This window comes from Ammospiza caudacuta, chromosome 1 (assembly GCF_027887145.1).
Source record: "Ammospiza caudacuta isolate bAmmCau1 chromosome 1, bAmmCau1.pri, whole genome shotgun sequence".
In the NCBI taxonomy this organism is placed as follows: domain Eukaryota; kingdom Metazoa; phylum Chordata; class Aves; order Passeriformes; family Passerellidae; genus Ammospiza; species Ammospiza caudacuta.
Window position 1 is genome coordinate 84154084 of NC_080593.1, and position 25422 is coordinate 84179505.

Sequence of the window (25422 nt, forward strand, 5' to 3'; positions counted from 1 at the left end):
ATTGTACAGAGAAGATATAAAAAATTGTATTTCTTGATCAGTAATTTATGACTGGGGACTACTCATTTCCAGGGATTATCAACTTCAGAAATCACTAGGTTTTTACCTGTTTCAGTCTATTGGTCCTAAAATTTGCAGATATATTTTCACAAGTGCATGACAAAGCAAAAAGCCAAACAATACTGACCTGACTTATGTTCCCATTAAAAAACTTCATAAACCCAGCAGAGAAAGTAAAATTTAAAAAAAGGGGATTTTTTGTTTGGGTGTTTTTTGGTTTGTTTTTTTTTTTTTTTTTTTGTGGTATCAGAAAAAAATTTAATGAGGAAAAGCCCTACAGAGGTAAAGTGGTGCAGCAGGACTGACTGAAATTAGAATGGTTTACCTCGGTCTTGTCCAGACAACTCAAAGGACAGAAATCTTACTAACAGGCTAGAGCACTTCTATCCCAGTACTTAACCACTTGTAATTCCTAATATGAGCAATAGGAATGGGAGGAAAACAGCACATTTCCCATAATGTTCCATTCCCTGACAATTCCTTTTTAACAGAGGAATGGAAGGAAAACAGCCAATAATTTTGTTCAACCACTGTGTAAGGAACAGGTCAGAAAACTCTTGCACAGACCTGCTCTGTTACCCCCTAATCTGAGGGGCAAACACAACTGCTGGGCTGCCTTGATTCCCTCCAGAGCCCTTGAGAGGACAGACCAAATTCTGCTCTTGCAGCTGGGAACTTCAACAGCACTCTGCTCATCTGTAGATGACTGAATACACATGTATGAATAACTGATAAAACTATCTTTTTTTTTGTTCTTAAGTCTCCTAAGAAGTTTCCCCAAGAGAACAGCGATGATTTGTTGATGTCACCCACAATTACACAGTAAGGGGTACCCAAGTGACTTGTACAACCTGGACATGCAAACCTTAACAAGGGTGAGATTACATCTACTCATTTTGGCTCCTGAAATTAGCCAAATGTGTCCAATGGCAATCCTGAAGGAGTGGATGTACCCCATCCGAAGATTCGGCTTTTCTCTTCTGGACAGGAAGAGCACAAAGCAAGGAATTTTCTTACAAAGATTTTCTCAACAGAACATCCATCAAGGATCAGTGCCAAATTTTTCACTAATAAAAAGTGGCAAATCTAGCACAGAGGTTATGGACTTCCAGTTTAAATATCGCTTTCATTCTGTCACATACAAAATCCTGTAATAGGAGCTCCTAAATCCTCTTTGGTTTAGGTCTGAATATGAGTGAGTGAAGCATTTATTTGGAAGCCATGTTTTAGTAAATCCATAAATCTACCTACTGTTCAACTCTCCTAAATTACTGTAGCAGGAAGCAGCTTGCTGCTTCCTAAGAATTCACATCAGAAGAACATGTCACATTTTGGTGGATAAGGGTAAAAACAGTTGGTGTTGGATGAGATGCCCTTTGTCTTTCCTGACCTCACACACACAGATATGCATATCAGTATGGGCTGTACATGGGCCAGTCATTTCTTTTTATACTCAGGCAACAATCGGTCAATAGAAAATATTATGAATAAAGCAAATACTTTTTTGAGAATCCATAATTGATTTGAAACCAAAAAGGCTACTGTGCCATAGGCAGCTCTAATCCAAAACTTTTGCAGTAGCAGAACACTGAGAACTGTGAGCAGAGCTTTAGACAGGCACTATCAGTTAAGGTTCTGAGGCATCCTCTGATATTTTTCTTCATGCATTTTTCTGTTATCCAAGATACTTCTTTTCAGGCTTCTAAGGCTACTTCCAAAATCTTCCTTTTTTGGTACATCGGCTTTCCACAACACTTCAAGCCCCAACTGAAACAGTCTAAGTGCACAAGAGCAGCCACCTAATCAATAGCTCTGACATGTCTTTCAATTGAAGAATTCAGGTCATAACTTTGGCTTAGTCCAGGTATTACTGAATTTATAATCAGACTATACTGGCAGCAGTCAGCAAGTAGGGAGCTTCCTGTCTTTGAGAGCACAGCAGCTGACAGATTTACTTCCCCACAGTATACACCAAGTGATCAGTTCCCTGTTAGCTCACAAGTCAGGCTTTTCTTTTTACCCACAAATGAGGAAGAGGTCACATGGCTTGAAGGCCAGCTGTTTTCCAGTGCTACTCTGACTATTGCTATGCCCATTCTCAAGAGGCTGCTCCCATGGAAAGAAACAGAGCTGAACCAGGAGCATGGTACCAGCAAACACACTTCTGTCTTCTTACCCTGCCTCAGTGCACGGGGATGGAGTTACAGGGAAAGTCCAATGCAACACCAGCACTGACATCTCTTGTAAACAGGAATAGATCACAACTGAGCTCTTTCTGTGATGGACTCTGTTCAATTTGCAGCCTCTTCCTTCCACTTTTTAAGTCCATGACTAGTTTTGCCTGTGAACAGTGTACAAAATAGTCACTAGGTCACTGGGATCAAGGGGATTTCTCATGTTTTAATCAGAGAACAGGGGTTTCAAGGGAGGATCCTAATGTATTAAATGCAGACTAGTAACAAGGATGGACAGTTGAGCAGAATCTGTGGGAGGAATATAGCAAAATCATCATCTGGGACAGAAGGAAGAAAAAGGTGTAGTATAGGAAGTTACGAAACCAATGTTTGATGCACTTAATCTTTGTGTCTGCAGAGATTATACACCCTTCTGTCAGCCATGTCCCAGTGGCTAACTGACTGACAAAAAATAATCGTTATTATCCAAGCTACTACTGAGTAGTTATTATTTTCCCTTCCCATTACTTCTCTGCTTTTCTCCAGCAGATACTCATTAAGATTGACCAAGTATCCTCCCTGATTGCCAATCCCTAGCCCTGCATTGCTGTCTATTAAAAACACTTCAGTTCCCTTTCTCAGTATTCACAGATATATACACACACACATAACTAGCGCCTTCCAAAGACTCATTTTTAAAAAAATTTAGAGTCAGCTGCTGACACATCAGAGTCCTTTCAGAGGCCTAACCAAAAAAAAAGACAAGATACAACCAATCTCTGAGGAGGCTGAAACCTAGATTAAGATTTTGAAAGGAATTTAAAAACTACTATGAAAAAAAGTTAATTAAAAGTTATGACATCCCAAGGAATTAGTCAGGTGATCTCCTCTTGAGAATACTGCAGGCACTGCCTCCAGCTCCTCTGCTTTCTCATTATCGAAGGATCAAATCCACAAGTATAAAAGAAACATGCATGCTCATTATTCCCTTCAGAAAAACATTACCATTACTTGAGGGCACCCATCCACCTTCCAAGCTCATTCTGAAGGTGCTCAGCATGAACAATGTACAGCAGATGTTCAAAGTGTACTTCAAGAATGGGACAAGGTCGAGTGTCACTTCATCCTTTAAGTATCCCATAAAAAAGTAGAGAAGAGTGACTGGTCTCCAAAGTTTATTAAAAATCAAAGAATAGAAAACTTTACATAAAAATATGTCAATTTTAGCTTCCACATAGTTGTCCACACAAAAAATTTAAACATTTTTTTAAACCTGTAGCACATAACCACAGTGATAGCCAGGCCAATTCATTTGGTTCACCATGACTGAAGTGTTACATGATACCACTTTTCAAATGAGTTTTGCTTTAAAATGGACACTAGTATAAGACACCAAATAAAGCCTCTGAAGGCTCTTTAATGTAGTTATGCTCAATATTGCTAGTGTGTGAAGACTAAGCAGTACAGGCTCATGTAACAGCCCTTAGATATTATTTATGAATCAGCTCACAATTTTTAGAACTTTGTTATTGTGATGAGTCTGGAGCATTAAGACAAACTTTCTGCAAACAGATATGCACTACTCTAGTTTGGAATGTTGCCCTCTCTCCCCTCAAGGACCTGCTGTGTTTGACAGATTCAGTAATAACATGAACTACTTCTGCTTCAAAGGCATACAGCATATTAAAAAGCTTCATGCTTGACACCTCATTTCAATATTCAGATACCAGTTTTAAAACCTTCTATATCTGTACACAGTATAGATGTCCTGTTAACAGGATTCTTCAGCTTTCTCTGCTAGTGGACTTACATAACTCACCTGTAGTTTTCTGTATAGCTTAAGAACTCTCACTTAAAAAAGGGAAGTCAGAGGGCATGAGATGTGACCTACTCCCAGGACAACTGTGGTGCTTTAAAAACTCAGGGTTAGGCAGGATGTACATTTTTCAAAAAGTTAAAGACAGTGTTTGTCATGGCAATACACACTTGCATAGTATACCTGTATGCATCTGTAAATTAAGTGCCAGCCACTCATACTGTGTACAACACTGGGCTGTGCTCTCCTGCAACACATTAAAAGATACTTCTTGTAATGCTTAGAGCAGCTGAAGTACTTTTTATATATTTGCTCTTAACAGAACTAATGCATACTACTATACAGATTCCTTAATGGAATCAACATATTTCCTTTCTCCACATTCCTTAAGCCGGGTACCTCTGTTTAATAGTGTTCTTTCAACCCAACCATTAACAGGTTACATTACTAAAATGCATCAAAGCATGTAGTTCACAGCTTTTTAATTTCATATCAGGACTTGAACCAACCTTTTTCCCATTCCTCTCCAAAGTTTTACTTCTGGTACTACAAATGTTCGATTTGTTGTCTAGTTAAAGAAAATTAAAACTCATTGGTCAGAGCAAGACGATTGATAGAGGCCAGACAATGAGCTAAAAAACACAGGGTCAAAATGCTTTGGAGCTTAGTAAATTCTTAAAACTGTAAGCCAAATCGCACTTTCATTGTGAATCAAGAAGCCTCAAATATTACCAAATGTCATGTTTATAACACTGCTCAGACAACCTGCCAAAACTATGACCCCAACTTAGATAATGCAACCTGGGAAAGGATCTGTAAATTAAAAAACCTCTTCCCCTTAAATATAACTTATGTGATAATATGAAATTAAATTAAAAATTCCAAGTTATTGCACAAATCATACTTCCAATATTTACAGAGAAAAAAAAATTGAGCTTTGAAAAAAAAAAAAAACAAACCAGGAGAGCAGCAAATTCACTTTTATGATTTCCCAACTTGATTTGCTGCAAAGAAGAAAAAAAATATAATTCCAAGGGGCTGAAGTTTCCTTCACTTCCAAAATAAAAGAAAAGGAACAGATATAGCCACAGCAAAAAAGCTACAGCATTTGTAAATGTCCTTGCAGTTCTATTGTCAGAGCTGCTTCGGCACTGAATGAACCATTGTGGGAAGGCAGAAAACAAACTTCCACATTGAATAAGGCTTCACAGATAAGCACAACTACTTCTTGAAGATGGACTGAACCACCACACAAAGAAACATGCAAAGAAGTCAGCTGCAGATATTTGGCAACACCAACAAAACGATGTGCTGGATGCTGGTCTCCATCCCTCAAGTGGAGTGGCACTCACTCAGTCTGTCTGAACAGGGAAGGTCATTTTGGCATCTGCCATTATCTGCTCAGACTAATAGGCAAGCTGTCTCTGTGTTTTTTCCTTCTCCATATGTTACGATTGTACTGGTGGTGTCCACGGTTACCAACTGGTTGCCTCATGCCTCCACTGTTCACAGGGCTGTAGCTGTTGCCTTGGCTATGAGTTCCTTTCATGGAAAACTTCATTCCACTGTGCTGCTGAAAAAAAATAAGATAAGCATTCATTTAGGCATAAAAACAGCAAACAAAACATATATCACCAATTGTATTTCCTCAACATGTAAGTTACTTCCACAAAACACTGCTTGAAGCAACAGGTGTTTTCGTGCTTGTTTATTTGTAGCTGCGCAAGTCCCAAGGCACTAACAGCTTACTAAGTGTTTTCTGAAGAAAACGTCCTGCAAATGAAATGGTGTAGATTTCAAAGCATCCTTAACACCCTTGGATCTCAGTATGAAATATAGTCACTGTACAAACTCCCTTATAAAACCACAGGAGAACTTCCACATTAAATACTAACTGTGACAGGTGTGTATATTTTGGAGTATCTCAGCAAGAGCATGACCAGATGAGATACTTCAGTCCTTCAGAAACATCATGGAGAAATGTAAGGGCATGATCACACAAGCTGATGCATGGGGAGCACAAGTCAGCTTTCCCCATAATCTCAAGTCAGTGACAGGCAAACTAAGTATTGTTTGTGAGGAGCTTGTGAATCCTACTGGTCTGATCATCAGCTTACACAACTCCTAGACTGTCCCTCATATGCAGGCCAAGACAAAACAATTATGTGATCAGAAATACAGCAGAACATTTTCTTTGGGGGATCTCCAATAACTTGAAACAAAAACTGCCCAAAAGGTTTAGCAGCAGCCTGAGTAAACCTACCCCACCATAAGGTACTACAAGTATCCCTATCACTTAATGGCATACAATAAGTAAGTTGGCTTAATGTGTATGTACTTAAGTTCGGTACAAGAGTTTCAGAAGATGAAACTGAAAGACTTCCTAAATACTGGATGCAATGCAAGCAACCTTTCCTGATTTTTTATTGTTATTGTCTGACAGCAATAACTCAACAGACAACTGACTGCCTGTAACAAGAGTTAATTCTAACCTTAAGGGGTTGCACAGGAACACAAAGCTAACATTTGGGACAATTGCTTAGAACACTGAAGTAGCAGCAGGTATTTCATATTCTGTATTTCCAAACAAGAGTGAAGTCAAAAGAAATGAGAACACCAAGCCACAATTGTGTGCACAAAACAAAACGAGTTATTGAAAGCATAATTCCATAAGCAACATTTTACTGTCAAACTGTTACTACAGGTGACACTGAGCATCCAGAAAGGCAAACTGGTGAAGACCAGTGTTGAGGAACAACCACAGTTAACTTCAGGGTTGCAAAAAAACCTTAAAATGGTTTTTGATTTATACAGTGTCCTACAGTCACCTAATCAACCTTCACCATGCAACTTCTAAACACCAAGTGTTGCTCTCAGACTATCAATGCCAAAATAATTCAAGGACAAACAGAAAAAGGAAACGCAAGCTGAGAATTTTCCATATCTAAGAGATACTGCTTCCCAAACATAATTTATTGATATATTTTCATAAATAGCTTCTAGTAGATATTTTAGAAAGTAAACACCATGAAACTATAAAAACTTAGAATGTTTTCTATTTTGGACAAGTGGTCCTTCAAGCAAACACACCATGTCATATCCTTGTGCAAAGTTTTCTAGTTCAGTAAGCATAGCTCTGACTCAATTATATACAAACATTTACTTGAAATGACATCAAAATACCAAAAATTACCCTAAAATAGTAAAACACTAAAAGTAGCCAGTCATCACAATGACCCTCGACTATGTGCTGAAGAAAGACAGAGGAAAACTTTACTATTGCTACTGAACAACCAGAACAAAACTGGTGGTGATCAAGGAGCATACAAACTTCCAGGAAGCCAATCCATTCACTTCAGCAGAAAATGTGAAAAATCTGGGAATTTCTTCCTCAATATCAGTGAGGATTCACCAAAAAAACCTACTGGGAGCAGGATGGCAGGTGACCCCAAGATCAGACAAGCAGCACAGCATGCATACAAGTGCATCAACCTGTATCCTAAAAGATATTATCTCCATTGTTTGCTCAAAAGGTAAACAAACCTTCAAAGAATGATTAATAACCTAGCCAGAACAGGAACTTGAGCTTGTGATGAAGCACTCTGCATTGTTTTTAGGCCATCAAGATAAACACTGTCAATCTACTGGAGCAGAATCTGAATCCATCAGTCTTATGACTCCTCAGCTGAGAGAGGTGCTTAAGGAAGTTGACTCAGGGACCACTTCAGTCAGAGATGATGCCTTTATCTTTACCAGTTCTCAACTACATTTTGTTCACTAGTTTGTTCACTTTTTTTTTTTAACCATCAGCTTTTAGCATCCTGTGCTATGGAATTTCACAGCTTAAGTGAGCATCACATTTAATGTGAGCCTATTATGGGATGACCTGTTAGTTCTTGGAATAAGAAATTTCTTGTCATTCAGTTCTCCAATTTTTTCATAATACTGCTGATGACCACACAGACCTAGCTCATATACCTCCTCTTGTTGAGGGTAAACAATCATTCTTTCTTCACACAGAAGCAATTCCATGTGTTTGATCACTATTGAAATCTTTCCCTATGCTCCTTCCATTTGTGTTTTGACTTCCCTCTGATAAGGAAAGATACGGAAAAATCATACTCACTGTTGATGTTCTGAAAGATGTCATCTTTACAAGAAAATGTCTGCTCAGGGCCTACCACCCTCTACAAAGTTTAAATTATTTCTCTCCCTCCTGGTGCATCACCTTGAAAGGTCCTTCTGGATCCTTTCTCAAGTAGCCCTTACGGCGCTTCACAGCATCAGCAAACTTCACCAGGCTTCATCCACTGCCTTTTAGATATTAGGCAGCACAAACTCCTGCAAGGCTTTCCTGGTGAACTCTATCTTTTAAAAAAACTGAATTTTTTTTTTTTTGTTCGTCTTTTTCCAATTAGTTAATTGTTTAAAATGGGACACATCATTCACTTAGCTTCCTTCAGGACCTTTGACAGAAGAAATTTACTTCATGTTTTTGGAAATCTCAAGAGGCTGCATCAAGCATCTTTCTCCTGTGCAAAAACTTCTGGACGCTTCCATGCTCAGGAATGACACAATCACTGAGAGACATCATCTGTAGCAGATCCCTCTCTAGAAAGATCAGATAATCCAAAAAGAAAGCCCTTCCCCTGTGATATCAGAGAGAAATCTTTGGTTTAGAAATTTCAACTTCTTTGGATCTATTTCTCTAGGTAGAACAATCTCTTCCATCTTAAGGCTATTGATTCAACAAATAGAACTGGTTTGGTTTATAGCTGGGTTGAATAATCTGCTCCATCTGGAGGGTAAGCTAAAGAATTCACATTTAAGACAAGGCTGGGGGGGGGTAAGGTGGAATTCTTCACATAGCAGGTTAAAAAAGCTTCTAGGAAAAAAACAACATAAAAAAAAAAAAAAAAGAAACAAAACCCCCAGAATATAACAAAAACAACAACAAAAACTCCAAACAAACAAACAAAAGAACACACAACAAAAAACACCATGGAGGAAAACTTGAAAAAAGAAAAAGCCCCAGGAAAAAAAACTCAAGAAAACAAATCTGGTTGAAAGAGAAATTGCAAGTAATTATTTACTAAGGAAACGAAATTTCCATTCTTAAATACTGGCAAATTTACTGTACAAAACTGCTGACATTTAAAGACTGCCATTATTCAAAAAGAAAATTATTAGCCAAAAATCAATCCCCTACAATTTGAAATAACACAAGTAACATAAGAGAGCTGAAGTCTAAACGTAAACAGGCTTCTGAATTGTTTTGGTCTTTTGTTAGATTTCTTTTTTTGCCTGATAGAATTTCTAAAGTAAGGAGAAAAGAAAGGCAGAAAAATGTTGGTAATAATGTATCTGTGCTCAACTTAAAAATAGATTATACAGCGCTACAGTGCTCCAAAATGATTGGTAAGTACTTACAGAGGGGTAAAGGAAAAGCTTAGAAAAGGACTAAGACATTCTGAAAGATCACATATTTAGTATTTTGTTGTTAACAGGATTGAATGCCACGACTGAATCTAGTCTGCAGCTGATCAGACTTTAATCAAACTCACACACCTCAAAATCATTTCATGTGAAATACCAGAGAAGTCTTCAGTGCTACCTTGATGTACCATTAACATTCTAAGTAAACCTTAAATAACATATTATGCATTCTCAAAATATTTCAGAAAGTTTGCAATATTTCCAAATTCTTTATTTTAGGCTTGTAGCGCTCACTTACTGACTTTCTGATCATAACATCTGTAAATACACTAAAAATTTAACTACTTCTTTAAGAAACAGATCCATTGTTTTGCAGAGAAATAATGGACAATGACCTAGCCAACATTTTAGCCACAATTACATAAGCAATAAGTCAATTATTAGGCAACCTAGCCTCATTATTTTAGATTAGTTAACAGAATTCCATAAGATATTTGCGCATGCTACCTGGGTGTACTCTTAACCTGGTAAGATTCGTATGTGGTTTAGAATTCTAAGCTGAAGTAGAGACAAACCAAAGTAAGTTATTCCAAAAGTTGCTCAGTACTGGCAATCTAGGGAAATAAGGCTCAAAGCACAGCAAACAAAGACACTTTTCTTTTTGGGACCTACAGGTCACTTTCAGCTACAAGTGATAGAATCTTGAGTTCTGAACAGATTTCGTCAAATGAGCCCAAACTCTTTTCTGCTGTTACTAAAAGTGGAAATTTATGGACTCGACTGTAAGAACAGCAAAGAAAAGGAAAATAAACATGGGGACTAAAAAGAGCTCAAAGGCAAGGAAGATTTTAGATGTTTCTTACCTTCCAGCAAAGGTAAATTTTTATTTTTATTGGAAAAATAAAAGCTTAAAGGGAGCAGACTATTTCAATATTTCATATCTTATTGCACTTCATTATAGATAACTGGCACAGCTACCACACAAAGGTCAAGGTTCTCTTCGCCTTTCACAACAGGTTAGGCAATGTTAGTATGAGCAGCTCCAAGATAAATTAGTATTTGAGAGAGCAGAGGATCTAGTCCCCAGGATGAGGGACTGACAGCAGACAGCATCGTCAGCATTGCAGCAAATACTGAACTATGTCATGGTAAAGAAAGCAGGATGACACATGAAATAAATACCCTTTTTGATCTTGTCAGTACTCAAGTTTCAAAACTGAGGGGCAAGAGTCAAAACAATGCTACCAGAAGAGAGAACTCATACTGAAACTTTGTTGCTGTTGTGACATGGGCCATGAAGTGTATCTGCATACTTGTCACTACGGAGAACAAGAGATAATAGCTTTTTTAGCACAAAGCTGACAGTTTCAGACCTTAAAGAGAAATCTTACCTCACTGAGAATTCTCACTTTTGATTTGGAACAGACAAACTATTACTACAGTAAGAAAAACCCTTTCCAAATGACGAGGTGATACCAATACATGTGAAAAAGTCTGCAGAGGAAATACATATGTGATTATTCAAGTGAATCTCAGTTTGTGAGCAAAAATCTGATTACAACGACACTGGAAGAAAAAGGAGTACTATGTTAACAAAAGGAAGGTATGACTTCTGCATTTCCATAACTCTTTTATTTATGGTGGGATTTTTTTATGTTTCTAAGAAACTACAATATAGACTTCCCTGCAACTCAGGAAGCAACCAACAATGTGGCCAGAGGACTTCATACAGTCCTTTAAACATCTAGACTAGATGTTTACATGGAGCCCTCTGGAGACCACTTAATCCAACATTCTGCTGTAAATAGTCAGATTAAGTCATCCAGGGTCTGCTCAGGCTAAGTCAGTTTCCATACATTGAAGGATGACACCCCATAAAGACTGTGTAAGTACAGGGGAAACTAGATGAAAAATCTCCAGTATGGTTTTCAGCTGAACAACCTCTGAAACTCAGATTCAGTTTTTCCTTCTCCTCTTTCCTTAGAAAAGGAAATAAAACATCTTCCCTTTAAGTTCTGCATGTGTTAAAAACCAAACAATGTTCTGTCACACAGGAGTCTGTCATTTAGAATCAAAACTGTTTCCAAAGTAGACAACCATAGCCTACTTCCTATGAAAACACCTGGACACTGAAAAATTACTCCACCCTAAATGAGAGCATTCTCAATTTAAAAAAATAACAAAAATGTCATTTGGTTGAATGAAGAAGCCTTCAGTACCTAAACAGCTTAAAAATGCCATTGAACAAATCAGGTCATTTCTAAATTGAAGCTGACATACTGAAAACACTCAAGTATCTTAATATACAAAAGGAATTCAGCATACTTCTGCATTGACATGAATTAAAATGTCTTTACAAACTTATCCTTCATCCAAGTAAGCTACACTTGACTGTTTGCACTCATCTAAAAGAAATTCTGACTGAAGTCCCTGACCAATTTTGTTTGCCATGCTGCTAACCTTCCAGAAATCATATCAGAGATACAAGCAGTATCAGCAGTACTAGTGAGACACAGCAACACCATCAACAATTGCTCTGGATAAAAGCAAACTCTAAAACAAAGTATGCTAGCCACAGAAGTGTCTATAATGCAATATTAAAAAACAGTTTCTAAGTTTAAATGTTCTGCCTTATTTGGCTAAACTCAAAAGAATCTGACAAAAAAAGAACGCACTCCTGCAAGTCCCTTTACAGGTTTTGTCTGTGGTATTTCAGCACTGACATTCAGGTTTCACTTCCTAGTTGTCTCCATAGCAACAAACATATTCCCAATCAGACACCACTGATCTTTACTGGAGATTTCCTCAGTCACACTAGAAGCCAGCCAGTGCAGCAGAGGGACTGGTGCTTGCTGGCTTTAGATACTTTAGAATCAAAATACAACCCTTTGGGGGAAAAACGAAAGCATCTCAAAAGTTAAATGAAAGAGTTCTTCTGACCTAAGGAAAAGGAAATTTCTTCTGTCTTCATTTTGGTAACCTAGTGAAGAGCAATCCAGCATGAAAATTAAACTTATCTCCAAGTAGCAACAGGGAATGTAGTCCCCTCCTCTCCTTGGGAAGTTACCAACCAATTTCTGCCCCCTCTAATCATCTGGACATGCGTCTCAGCATCTGTTTTTCTGCTTATTTCTAATGGGCAGCACTGCTTCATAAACTTCAAGTAAAATTTCAAACTGCTGTCAGCAGAGTAGGAAAATTATTACCTTGGAAAAATGATGGATGATAATGATCCTGAAAAGCACACAGACCTGTGCCAGGAGCTTAATCAGTCCCTGAACTACCTGGAAATTCTCCAATTAATTATGCAGTACATAAATAGAATTGGCAATCACACCAAACATGTTTCAAAAATGAAAATAGCAGGAAGCTTTAACAGCAGCAAACTTGCCTAGAAGGCAGTAATTTGTTCAAAATACAGTTAAATGCTCTTGGCACCTCCTGCTTTTGAGAGCTGTATTCAACACTCAGGTACAGCTTTCCAAGCTGAACTGAGGTGGGAAAAACTGAAGACATCATGCAGACAAATGAGTCCCTTTCAAAATTTTTTGAATATGAAAGAAGATTTGCTTTTAAGAAAGCATTAAGAAATCATGTGCAAATCTATCATGGCAGGAGTCCTCTAAGATGGTAGAGCGCACCTATTAAGAGTTATAAGCTAGCCGAGTCTCATCAACTCGAAAGGCCACCAGCCTAATCTAGCACAGTCATGCTTCAGAAAATTGGAAGTGGAAAGGAGATATTTACAGTGTTCTGGGTAAAGTGATTTCATTTCCCACTTCTGATTCAATCATAAACTTTATCAAAAAAACCCACTTCTACTTCACAAAACATAAGCTTTTGGTAAATTCAATGCAAATAGTCTATTATCCCATTTCTAAACTACAGGTAGCAAGAAATTCTTCTGATTTAATGTGATTCTCAAAGGCACATCTTTGTTAAGCAAAGCCACAAAAAATTTCCTGCTTTTAAACATTTAAGTACTATAAAACTACTAACAGAACAGTTAACAATCACTTGAAAGGACAGCCAAGGAACAGAAAGCCAGAAAAAGTGCTACAAAGCAGCTGTTTTCCAGGATTCAGAATTCCAGCAGACATCCAAAATTCACACAACACATTGTCTCTTCACAACTGTGGGAAGCACTCTGAATGCCAACTTGTTTTCTACTAACAACTGCATGCCTCCTAACTAGCTCCAGGGCACTTCAGAAAAGCAGAGCTGTTAAGGAAAGAATAATCTACACTAAATTTGTATTTTAGATGAAGTTCAACTTAAAATAACTCTCCACTTTTATTCTAAAAAGCCTTCTGAAGTTTCAGACTGGACTGTATTCACTAGCCAGTGAATATTCTATTGCAGACATTATAATAGAAATATATTATTCTATTAGCTTCTCACTAATACATTTCCTGTGCAGGTAAGCTGGTATTGCCTAGGTGGGACTGAGCAGTAGGGAAAGAATCAGTGTAATCAGTTAGAAGCTTAAAACCAAAGGCAAGTCAAGGGAAGTGATCATGTCCCCTCTACTCAGCATAGGTGAGGTCACACATGAAGTGCTGGGCCTAGGTCTGGGCTCCCCAGGAACAGAGACATGGACAAATAGGAAAGTGTCCAGTGAAGATCCATGAAGTGCTGAATCAAATTTTAAAAAAGGCATTAAGTTGAAAATCTCTTGGGCCTTGATTCCCCAGAACTCTGACAGAAGGACTTTGAGAAGTTGGAAGAGAACCTGACCAAAACTAAGTTTCAAAGAAACCAGATCACTGTTTTGTTACCACAGGCAACTCACAATTTGCATTAAGCCTCATGTGAAGCATGTTTGACTAATAGCTGTAATTATCAAGACTAAGGGACTGTTTTCCTGCAGAAAGAGGCACTGAGGTTGTACCAGAATGCATATATTAGCCAAAATACATTCAGGTCCCAGCACAATTATGCACACATTTAATTTTTGGTAAAAAATGTTGTGCACATGTCCATAATTAATCTTCTGCTCTCTACCTTTAAAATGTATTACAGAATATTACAAGTGTAACCAAATCTAATAATTCAAAATCAAGACAACAAAATAAGCCTAGAAAGGTCAGTACAATTCCTTAAAATTCAAAAACCATCTTACAGCTCCACCATCTATATGATGGTGGAAATCTAAGAGCCTAAAAATCTACAAATATCCCACCAGCTGGGCACCAGGATTCTCAAATACAAGGAGTCAGACACCTGACACTCCTTTAACTTACTCCTAGGTGTCTGTGCTGTGGAGGGGCTCTTCTACTCCAAACCCTTTCCCACCCTTTGCTCTCCCCAGAGCTGTGACACAGCAGGTAAGTACTTTGATGACCACATGAAGCTCAGCACATGCTCTATGAAGGCTATCCTCAGACTGACAGCACAGATGAGCTGCAGCTGCAGTGTGACAGAGTTGCTGGCTCATACCTGATTACTGGCGGCCACTATCAGGGCTCTCGGAGGCGCAGATTGGGGTTTACCACTTGGCAGGGGCAATGCGGGTGCTAAACTGGCCATAAGCTGAGTCGGTGCTTGAAGACTGAACTGGTAAACATTAGGAGCTGTGCAAGGTGGTGTATCTGATTCCTTTTGGCAGAGAAAAAGGGGAAAAGAAAAGCAACTTTACAGAAAGTACGGTATATACAGGCTATGCACGTGAAAATGCACCCAAATATCAACTCAAGCGAATACTGTATAACATAACAATTTTCAATAGTAAACAAAAAAAAATAAAAGCCAGCACTATGTTTATTTTATATATCTAGTGAAAGTTTAATTGAATGTCCATTAAGAAGACAACGTCGACAGGTCTATGGCAATCACAAGTCAGTTCCAGTCAGCACAAATCTAGAGTCAAAGTTAGGTCTCTAACAAATTCAAACTACAAGATAAGAACTAAAGCTGGGAAAAAACAGAACAAGAACAGCAACACTCTGGGTGATAGAAGGGCAAGAATTTTAGTTGTCATGACAGATTCCGTCCTCAGAACAGTGTTCTGAAGTGTACTGATTTACATGGCAAAGTTACCCACTGCAATTGTCACAATCTTCTCCCACTCCATCCAGCAACAGCAAAGTTAGGGCTCCACCTCCCAAGAAACAAGCTGATGCTCTGCCCCTCAGGACCAGTATACACACACGCCACTGCTCTCAGGGAGTTCTGCTCCCCTCCCTTTCCATCTGAAATCTGAGGGATAGTTCTTCAGGGAAAGCAAGATGGATAGAGGGTAACAGAAAAGATACTGCAATGAAACTGATATCACTGATTACTATTCCTTCTCCTTCCAGCCTGATCACCTGCAATCTCAGATGCATCCTAAGCAAACATATTAGCGATGCTAAAGTACTGTGTGTCTGGAGCACCTAACAGCAATGAGGCAAACACAGATCCAGGGCTTTGCAGGAAATTCTGAAGTCTGAAAATACCTAACTACCTGAGTTCTTAAATGATCAATTATTTTCTAAGTTGGGAAAGGTGGAAAGCAAGCTACAGCCTTTTAAAACAACTTTGAACACAAAAACGCTTGTAAAACTTATTTTTCAGCCATAACATAATGGCAGAAGTAACATCCCCTACGTTTCACTGCTGGTTTTTACCACATTCTTAACTTCAAAGCATTGTGAACTTAAAAACAATGGAAAGACCTATTCTTTATCCCAAACCACTGGTGCTTTTTCCAGTGCCAGATATTAGGTTCAAAATATAGCAAGAGATGGGGGTTGGCCAATTAGTAGTTTAGAAGCTACCACATTAAAAGGCATTATTGGCTCAGGTCATCACAGATCTTTACTGTTGAAGTAATTACTGAAGCGTTCTATTGCTCTGTCTCTAAAGATTAATTGCCTGGAAGCAAAGACTCTTCACTTAAATCACAAAACTTTAAATAGATCTCCAGTACTACTACTTGCCCTCAAATGACCTTGTTTTCTAAATTAGATTCTTCAGTTAGAGAATAGGCTGCTCAAGAACAGAAACAAGAGACTGTTTAAAAGCTTTTCCTGGGGAAGATTACAGAAGTGAGACTGACAACTGTGAATACTGAGCAGCCTAAGCAATGAGCTACCACAAAGCAAAACTTGCATCTCAGCTGAATTGAATACTCATGGTAGAAAGAGTCCTCAATAAAATCAATTTGTTAGAACAACCAGTCTTTTATTGGTCTGTATGAAGTTGTGCTTACTAAAAAATAAGATCTAAGAGAAAGGAATTGCTCTCCCATTAGTTCAACTGGTGATAAAAGTTACGGTATGCCTCCTGAAGCAGATAACTGCATAATGAATTCACTAGAGACACATACTTGTAAAAACAATCTGCGCAGAAAGTTTCTTATTTATGAGATCAGATATTTATTCTTTAATAAATATGTTCATCATAGAGGGAAACTACATGCTGTAGCACCGACCAAAAATTAAGCTTAGTTGATGCCTGGATTAGGTGGCATTTTTCTCCTTTGTCCAAGCCTACAGTATCAACACTGTGGGAACAGGCTAAGGTTGCCACAAAGATGAGTTCCCTTGGACACTTTTGGTCATGGAATTTATTAAAAAGCTAATGAGAAGAGAGGAAAATGAAGAGACAAGTTCTAAGCATGCTCACAAGTACCCATGAGCTAGCAAATGGGATGGAGAAAGGGATCTGATTGTCTAGCCAAACTAACTTGCAAGTCTGCCATGCAGCCTTTACAAACCCGACCCAAGAACAATTTTAGTGTCTCCATTCAAAAGATCTCTCCTTTCTCTTCTGCTTAGATACAATTAGATCCCTGAAGGTTCACATACCTGACTCAGATGGGACACTTCTCATTAATGAGATTTCTAAGGGGCTTTAAAGCAACAAAAAGTTGCTCAAAAGAGTAGCAGATGGAAAAGAGCATCACAACATTTAATTAAGATTAGAACTCACCACAAACTAAGCTTGTGTTATTTTATTATAATTTTTAAAAGGTATGTTTTTCTGCCTCAAGCGTTATTTACTGAAGCACATCTCATACAGGCAGATTGTATCTTTTTTCCAAGGAAATCCTGGATTGCCAGTGGCATTAGTGTATGGAGTTGATATTGACTGACTTATATTACTGATATTTTGATGCTCTTAACTTTTTAAGAGCATGAAAACACTTCCATAAAGAGCAGTATTACCCTTCTTAAACTGAAAGATTAAACTTGGATCAGAAAATTGAGCCCAATGTGAACAAATCTGATTTTCCACAAGCACAGCCTACACTGAAGGATTAAATCTTTCTTGGTCTTCTGGACCAGATTTTTAAGTGTAACATGCAAACTTGAGGCACCACAGAGGTTCAGATGACCTACAAGTCCTACATGGAGGTAACACTTTCGACACATTAGGTACACACTTTTGTCTGGAAGACAGAAGCTCTGACCATTACTAGGGTGAGGGCTACAGAGGTCACATTAAAAAAGATAAATGTTTACTAAAGGGGTATGATCCCTCAATTGATTTTAGCAGATAATATAGGGATAAAGCTACAAGACTGCACCTCATAGCAGTACCTCATCCTGCAAGGAAAATATCTTTTAAAGATATCCTTTTGGAAACCAAGAAATACTAACAGATGCAGGTTTATCCTCCTGGGAACATGCTCTTTAACCAGTTTCAACTTCCTGATTAAGAACTTGGCATGCAGAAGGAAGATTTCTACTGCTCACAGCCCTGATTACTGCGGACTCCAGTTTACTTTAATGCTAGAGAAAGAGAAAGTATGGAAGAAACCTAGAAACTCAAGTGTTACTGATGAACTTCTGCCTAGACAGAAACAGTGAAACACTGTGGCCATACAAAAGATTAAAAACTTAAATCCAGGCTTCTCTTCTTGACATTGGATGAAAACAAAGTAAAATAATTTACTTTTCTGCATAATGCATCTCCCATTATAAGACTAAGGACCCCATCAAGAGATTATTTTCTTGCTAAAACCTCATTACTGACTCAGTCTGGCCATAAGACTTTATTTCAATTCCATTAATAACTCAAGGCTTAAGATACTTGGTAACTTCTCAGTTAACAACAGCTACCATTTTAGAGCTTTCCATTTTCAAGACTATGCTTTCCTAAGAGCTGAAGTTGCCTAAGATTAATTCATTACCCCAGTGTGTTTAAGTTTGGCTCAATGCTAAAGGAGTCTAACTATCCTAAAGTCAGTACTCAGAAATAAAAACATAAAACAATAGAATGCAAGTTTCTTGATAGTGTGATGAGTTTGGGTTTTCACCCTCATCTCTAAGAATGAACTACAAAAGTCTTGGCAAAAAGATCTTTATTGTTTCCACCCTCAAAATTTCTTCCACTAATTAAACAATTTTTTTTCTCTTTCCCACAACATTCAGGAGCTGGAAGCTGTAAGAGAATAATGACTATTTCAGTAAAAACTCTCTTCCATCTTTGAAAGCAAAGAACCAAAAATTCTTGTTTATAGTTAACACTTGACACTGTACATTTTCAAATGTTCCTCTCCTTACTTACAATTACAGTGATTTAACCGATGAGTGCTGCCAGTCTTACTCCTTCTGCCTCTTTTCCCATTCCAGCCTTCTCCATTACACCTGTCGTAGCATCTGACATTGTTATGTGCTAATTCACAGAGGTGAATCACAGAAACAGTAATCACCTTCTTACTAGTTTCACTTTCTGAATCAGCTCACCACAGGAGTAAGTGAACACCAGTGCAGAAAAGCAGGAGTAGCTAATGAAAGGAAATTTGGCTAGCAAATACATCCTATTACTGAATTTGCTTAGTAATGTGCAAAACCACATTCCTTTGAACATAAAGCAACACCAGAGGACTTCAGACATTTCCTAGTTTGAAGGCATGTACAGAAGAAGAACTTCAATGCACGCTCTCACTCAAATAGCTTAAGCTCCAGTGTACTAAACTGTGCTTGATAAACCACCGTGCTTCCAAAGGTGACTGTATGATCACCCCCTGCCCTCATCCCATCTCTTCCACAGTGTGCCATTTCCTTTCTTGGTAGGTGGAGCCATAACTTCAACTATGGTGTAAATAAAGTAGAATGGAGACAAAATTTCCACTTTTATGGAAGGTCACAAGAGAATTTACATCAATATAATTGCTCCACTTCCACTGTCCAGCGTATAAACAATGTAAATCTTGAATTAAGGTGAAATTGGTTGATTTTTCTGCCTTTCATTGCAAAAAGAAAAGATCTTGGTCATAGTGATTACAGAAGGGGAGAAATGAAAGAATATAGGATACACAAGCAAACAAAAATATGCATACTCCAAAAGCATTAGTGTTTGTTTTACAGAAAGACAACTGAAAACATTATCTAATTAGCATGTACCAGATTAAACACAAGACCTTCAACCATACCTCATTATACCCTGAGAGGCCTGACTACAAGCTTATTCCATGTTCTGTCAATACTCACTGTATTTCAGATAAGCCATCTTAAATCAAAAAGGTCCCAAAAGTGCATAATTTAAACCTTCCTTTGTTGCCCCAATACTTTTATTTCACAGGCTTTCAACTGGTCTGTATTGCTAACAATATAAAAATATTTCCACTTGAAAGTTAAAGTTATGCACTGAATTACAGGACTCCTTATGAAAGGTGATCATGCACCATACTAGACTATAAATACTGAATTTAGGTTTTCTTCCATGCTAAAATGGCTTAGGTACCTCTGTGGGTTTTTTTCATGGGAGGGAAGGTTTAGATATGCAAGATTACAGCTTAGAATTTGGCATCAGAAACGAGTCTGAAGTCAACTCTTAAATTATGTGCTCCTCTCCTTACTTCACTGACCTCACAGCAGTAAAATCCCACTTTACTTGCTGAATTACAGATTCTCTCTGCATCCTCTGCTGCTTAGAATAACTTATTAAATAAAATTATTTTAGAATTTTGTATTCAAAACTGTGCCTCCTGCAGCTTTGCAGAAATTTACTCTTACTTCAAGCAGATATGGAGAAGAGACTGCTCAAGAAACTGATACAGAGGAACTGAAGAAAAGCATGAGACAGTATAAAATTCCACACTGTAAGAGATACAGGTTAAAAACTTCAAAAACAAACACGAGGCCATACAGTGAAAGAGTAAAATAGCCAAAAGCAACACTGGAAAAATTTGTTCCCCTCTAATCCACAGGAAGTGTTCACAATCTGCATAGCAAGTACAAGAAAAAATAATGGCACCTCTAAGGATTTGGGGGCCTAAACTCTTAAATGCCCCAAATCAAATGTCGATTAAATGCTTTTCCCCAGTTAACCCCAGGTTGTCTGTGTCTCGGCACTCAGTATTGCCCACTGCTTTATTTGAAGACAAGCTGCCTGCAAGTCAGCACTTATATCTCTCTGAAGGCCAAACATTAAGAGAGGCTTTTTAAAGAACTTGTATTTGTTCAGGAAGGGGAGAAGCCTAAGACAAAACCTGATTTATTTGACACAAAGATGATCAACTATTCATACATATTTGAACAGTTTCTTTGGTTAGGACATGAGAATATATAGGCACATAAAAAGAAGAGAAAAAAATCTGTGTAGCTCCCGCTCTCAAGGCTGAGAATTTTATTAGGCAACCTCCTTTTGCCCCCACTCCTTATACACACAATTTCAACTGCAACTCTACAAATTAATCTGTCATTACAATGGATTTAACAAGACTTCAAGAAGAGCTGTTACATATTCTGAAGTGTCTGTCCCTCTACTGAAGATAAGCATGCCTCAATGCCTGAAAATTTAATCACTTTTTAAAAGCACAGCATTTATCCAGACAAGATATGTCATATACTCTATCACCTCTCTGTGAATATGGAAGCACAACAGCTCCTGCTAATAAGCTGACATTTAGTCTGGCTAATAGGAAGGAAGGTGAGATGGTTGATAACTTCATTAGGCATGTTGAGTTCAAGCACTAAACCACCATTACTGTAAAGCAAGTAACAGTTCCAAAAATCAGTGTGGATCTTGCATGCATTCAGCAGAACTGAAAGAACAATGAGTCTTATTCTTATCAGTCCCATTTTTATATTAGTCTCAGAATGTAAGCATCCAATCAAGGTAGTGAACACAAAATACTTCAATACAGTGAAAAGACAGATTCACAGAACACTGAAGGTTCTGCTCAGCAGCATATCCTTGAGCTGATGGGGCAGATCAAGCACTGACATTCTGATGATAGGGCTACAGTTAATTTCAAGAATCGTCTGAAAGAAGCTATTGTAAATGTTAAAAAGTGGCAAGGATTGTGTCATCTCCAAAGCCAGACTACAGGGGTACCTTGTTCACTGAAACTTTAACTACATTGGCATGACTGCAGAACTCAGAAGTCTTCACGAAATGATCTCATCACAGAAGGCTATACAATATTATCACCAGAAACACTGAGATAAGGTGTATGAAATTTGGTAGAAACAAACTTCTAAGACAACTTGGAGTTTCTGTGATGGACTGGATATGACATTATATATCCATAAGGTAAAAGAAAAGGGCTTTAAGAATTTCCTATGAGCCATTTTATCTGCTGCTGATATGCCGCCATCACTGTCACATAAAATCTTAGGCTTTATTTGGCATAACATTATCAGAACTGCAGAACATAGCACCAGAATTCAAACCAGACCAAAATGAGACTGCAAAGACATACCTAGGATTATTTCTTACTTGGCAGAGACTGTTGATCGGGCAATATATATTCTCTAGCACTATTCTAGGACTTCCTGAGCTAATGAAAAGCATTTTTCCACAATGCTTAAGCAACAAGAAATCCTGGTCACCAGTTACAGAGTGCAGGTCCAGAATGAAAAAAATGCACACCGGAAAAAAGCCCTAACCAGCATAGCATTTTCAAGAGGAATTTGGTCACTGCTTGATTGTGAGACTGACATCTGTAGCTACCCAAAACAAGAGGAGAGCTGGGGCTGAACATAGCTCATTTCATCTGGTTTCAGATTCTCATAGCAATCACTTAACTCAGGACCAAGGTGACATTTTTTTAATGCCAGAGGCTTCTTTTCTGTAGTTTAACAGTTTGACTCTGGCTTCCATAAAGTAAAACAAGGACACTTTACACTGTCCTTGATGGCAAAGACATTTATAAAACATCTTCCATTATTCACTTCAACATTTGTTGGATTGTGTAGGAATGCATCATTAAACAACTTACCTGTTTGCAGGAGTGAAGAATATACCTGCTTTTTTTCAGGGCAATGTAAGGCATTTGAAATCAGAAGAAAGCTTCATTGAGAGAGACTTACTACATAGATCAGTTTGATAATTAACATAATTGAAAAAATATATGAATGGTCTGATATTTCTGATAACCAGATTCCTTGTATCCATAAGGTTTTTCAATACATGTTCTTTAGTTTGCTCCTGATCACCAATATTTACATTCTTCACAGAACCAAGGTAACATGGCAGGAATTTTAGTACTCAATATTTTGCACAAAACTGTATTAGAAATACTGCTGAGTGAGTCAGAGCTCTGTATTGACATGTACAGTAAGACAATCCCATCAACTGAACAGCTCTCCCACTAACAGTGATACCCAAAGACAGGCTTCTCTTCCAAAACATCTTGATCCGAAATTTACTGGCCCTTTGAAGAGCTGTCCTTTGTGATTAAGATTTTACAGTTGGCTAGAATACCTACTAAAGACAGCATGACTAGAATTTCATTGGCCAGAGAGTGCTAGACTAGGGTATTTTGTAAATAGCTTTGCTACTTTGGGAAATTCATAAAAGGATACATTTTGTTAAAATTATGATCTGGTCTCATTATATCCAGTTTTTAACTCTGGGCTGTGTAGACACACAATGGTCTAGAAGCATGTTCTCCTGCAAGCTAGTCCTAGATGTGCAAAGATGAAAGTAAACATCCTCCTGAGTTTCAGATGGTATGCTGAGAAAAAGCACATAAATCTAAAATATATAGGGAAAGAGAAGATTGTCCTTTGAGAAGACAGTTCTCTTGTTCCTCAGTGGTACTTAAGTTCTCATCTTTAAAAAGTTGCCACCAGTATGGAGAACTCAGGGTAATAACTGTAAGCTCTTATTTTCTTCCATTTTTCTGAGTATATACAGACATTGAGAGGCTGACTTCTAAATGTTAGCTCTGGTTTATGACAATCCAGTCTTGAGAAAAACATGCTCCTTCTTATTGTTCTGTTTTCCTGCTGCCGGAATAAATCTATAACCATTGCTTTAGCTGACAGACCCATAAGTCCAAGACACCAGAACAATTATCCATTCAGCTGCTGAGTCATATTTACAGATTATTGATGCAAAACCTGTAATGCTGTCAGAACTCCAAGGAAGCAAATCTTTAAAAACCAAACAGCATGCTGTATTGCAACCAACTATTAAACTATAGGGTTTAATAAAAATTCTAGGATCCCTGTGAGCAATACTGCACTGCTCTGATAATGCCTGCACTCTCAATATATACTGCCAATATTGCTTCCAGGACATGTTGACAAATATATGCAAGGCCTCCAGACTTATCACCAGCCAACAGTGATGTGATGACTTCAAAATATAACTACTTCAGTGGATGGCTGGAGAGGGGCAATGTGAGAAAGTAATGTCACAAGTTTTCAAGCCTATTTCCTCTTCCTAAAGTATGCTGACTTCTATTATACTGGCAAGTAGAACTCAGAAAAGACCACTTGATCACCATTACCAGTGAAACTTCAGCAGTAAACAGAAAAGCAACTACGCTATCTAGTGCCTATGATTTAACAGATAGGATCCTGAATCTCACAAACAGCAAAAGATATTCTGCAGTCATGAAAAACACACCTCCTGGAACAATCTATTATTGTAGAGTTTGTGCTTAAGGTTAATAGTGACATAGGGAGCAATATCTTGCTATTAAAATAAACCCTTAATTATTGGGAAGAGGTCAGCAAGCTGTAACTCTGGGCTCTCCTCATCGCCTGCATTTTCTTTAAAATCTATACCTTGCTTTCACAGTCTTCCAGTACCAGAAAATTTCAGATTATTTAACTTAAAATAATTATAGAATCCTTCCTGAGGAACAATCCTTCCACAAGATCAGAGGTAACACTGCATGTAACTCTAAAGTGATGAGATGCACCATATTGATAATTACCTTCTTCTGAAGCTGACAGAAAAGCTCATCACATCATGCCTATTAATAATGCACCAAAAGTTCTGGCACAAATACCAAATTGTCACAACTGCCAGATGTTCCTCTGCTGCAACCTGGGCACAGCCCTTTGCCAGATCATGGCACAGATCTGAAGTATGGCAGAATAGGCTTCTCTTCCTGAATCAGGTGCAGCTCAGGACTGCTCAGCCAGAACTTTCTCCTCTTCATAAGCCCAAGTAAGAGTAGGATGAACTCAGTCATTTTTTAGAAACCTGCCATTCCATTCCAAATTAAGTTAACATTCTATCAGTCTGCGAAGGACATGATGCCAATATATAACCTGGCCTCTCTCACAAGGACATGGACATGGTTTTTTATTTTCTTTGAAAACGTAGCTTTTCCTTTTACTTTGTGAATGCCCAAGTAGATTTCAGTTCTATCTTGTTGAGATCCTTTTCACTTTTCATTAATTTCTCTGGCATCAAGCAATGAAGCTTCACCTTCAACATCAGGCTAAACAGGACTAAGGGGAGTTCATAACAACTCGCCACCCAATATTTGCACTCCCAATATAATAAGCAAATATTTGCATTTTTCATAAAATTTATTACAGCAAAATCTTTTCCACTGATATACTTAAACCAGGAGCATGGCTAATAGTACCACTGGCAAGTATCATGCTGTTCTTTGCTCATTAGCCAGATGGTACAACTAAAACATTTGTCCTGTTTACTGAAGGTGGCATAAAGAGGCAATTCAAGCCCAAAAAAACAGTAGCATAAAGTAATTACAGAAAGTAACCGGAACATATATAGGAGGCGCTTGTCCCT

General features: G+C 38.0%; 1 protein-coding gene across 2 annotated transcripts in view; it reads right to left on the reverse strand.

Moving 5' to 3' along the window:
* Nucleotides 1-3401: 3401 nt before the first annotated feature.
* TENT4A (terminal nucleotidyltransferase 4A) overlaps nucleotides 3402-25422 on the reverse strand; it is a 57702-nt gene continuing 35681 nt past the window's right edge. The window contains exons 11-12 of one of the 2 annotated variants that reach the window (XM_058806352.1): nucleotides 14926-15084; nucleotides 3402-5623 (exon numbers count right to left, since the gene is read on the reverse strand). In XM_058806352.1, the coding sequence (XP_058662335.1) occupies nucleotides 5444-5623; nucleotides 14926-15084 (339 nt within the window). In that variant the 3' untranslated portion in view covers nucleotides 3402-5443. The remainder of the gene's footprint in view (nucleotides 5624-14925; nucleotides 15085-25422) is intronic. The other variant, XM_058806360.1, reaches the window with a different exon arrangement.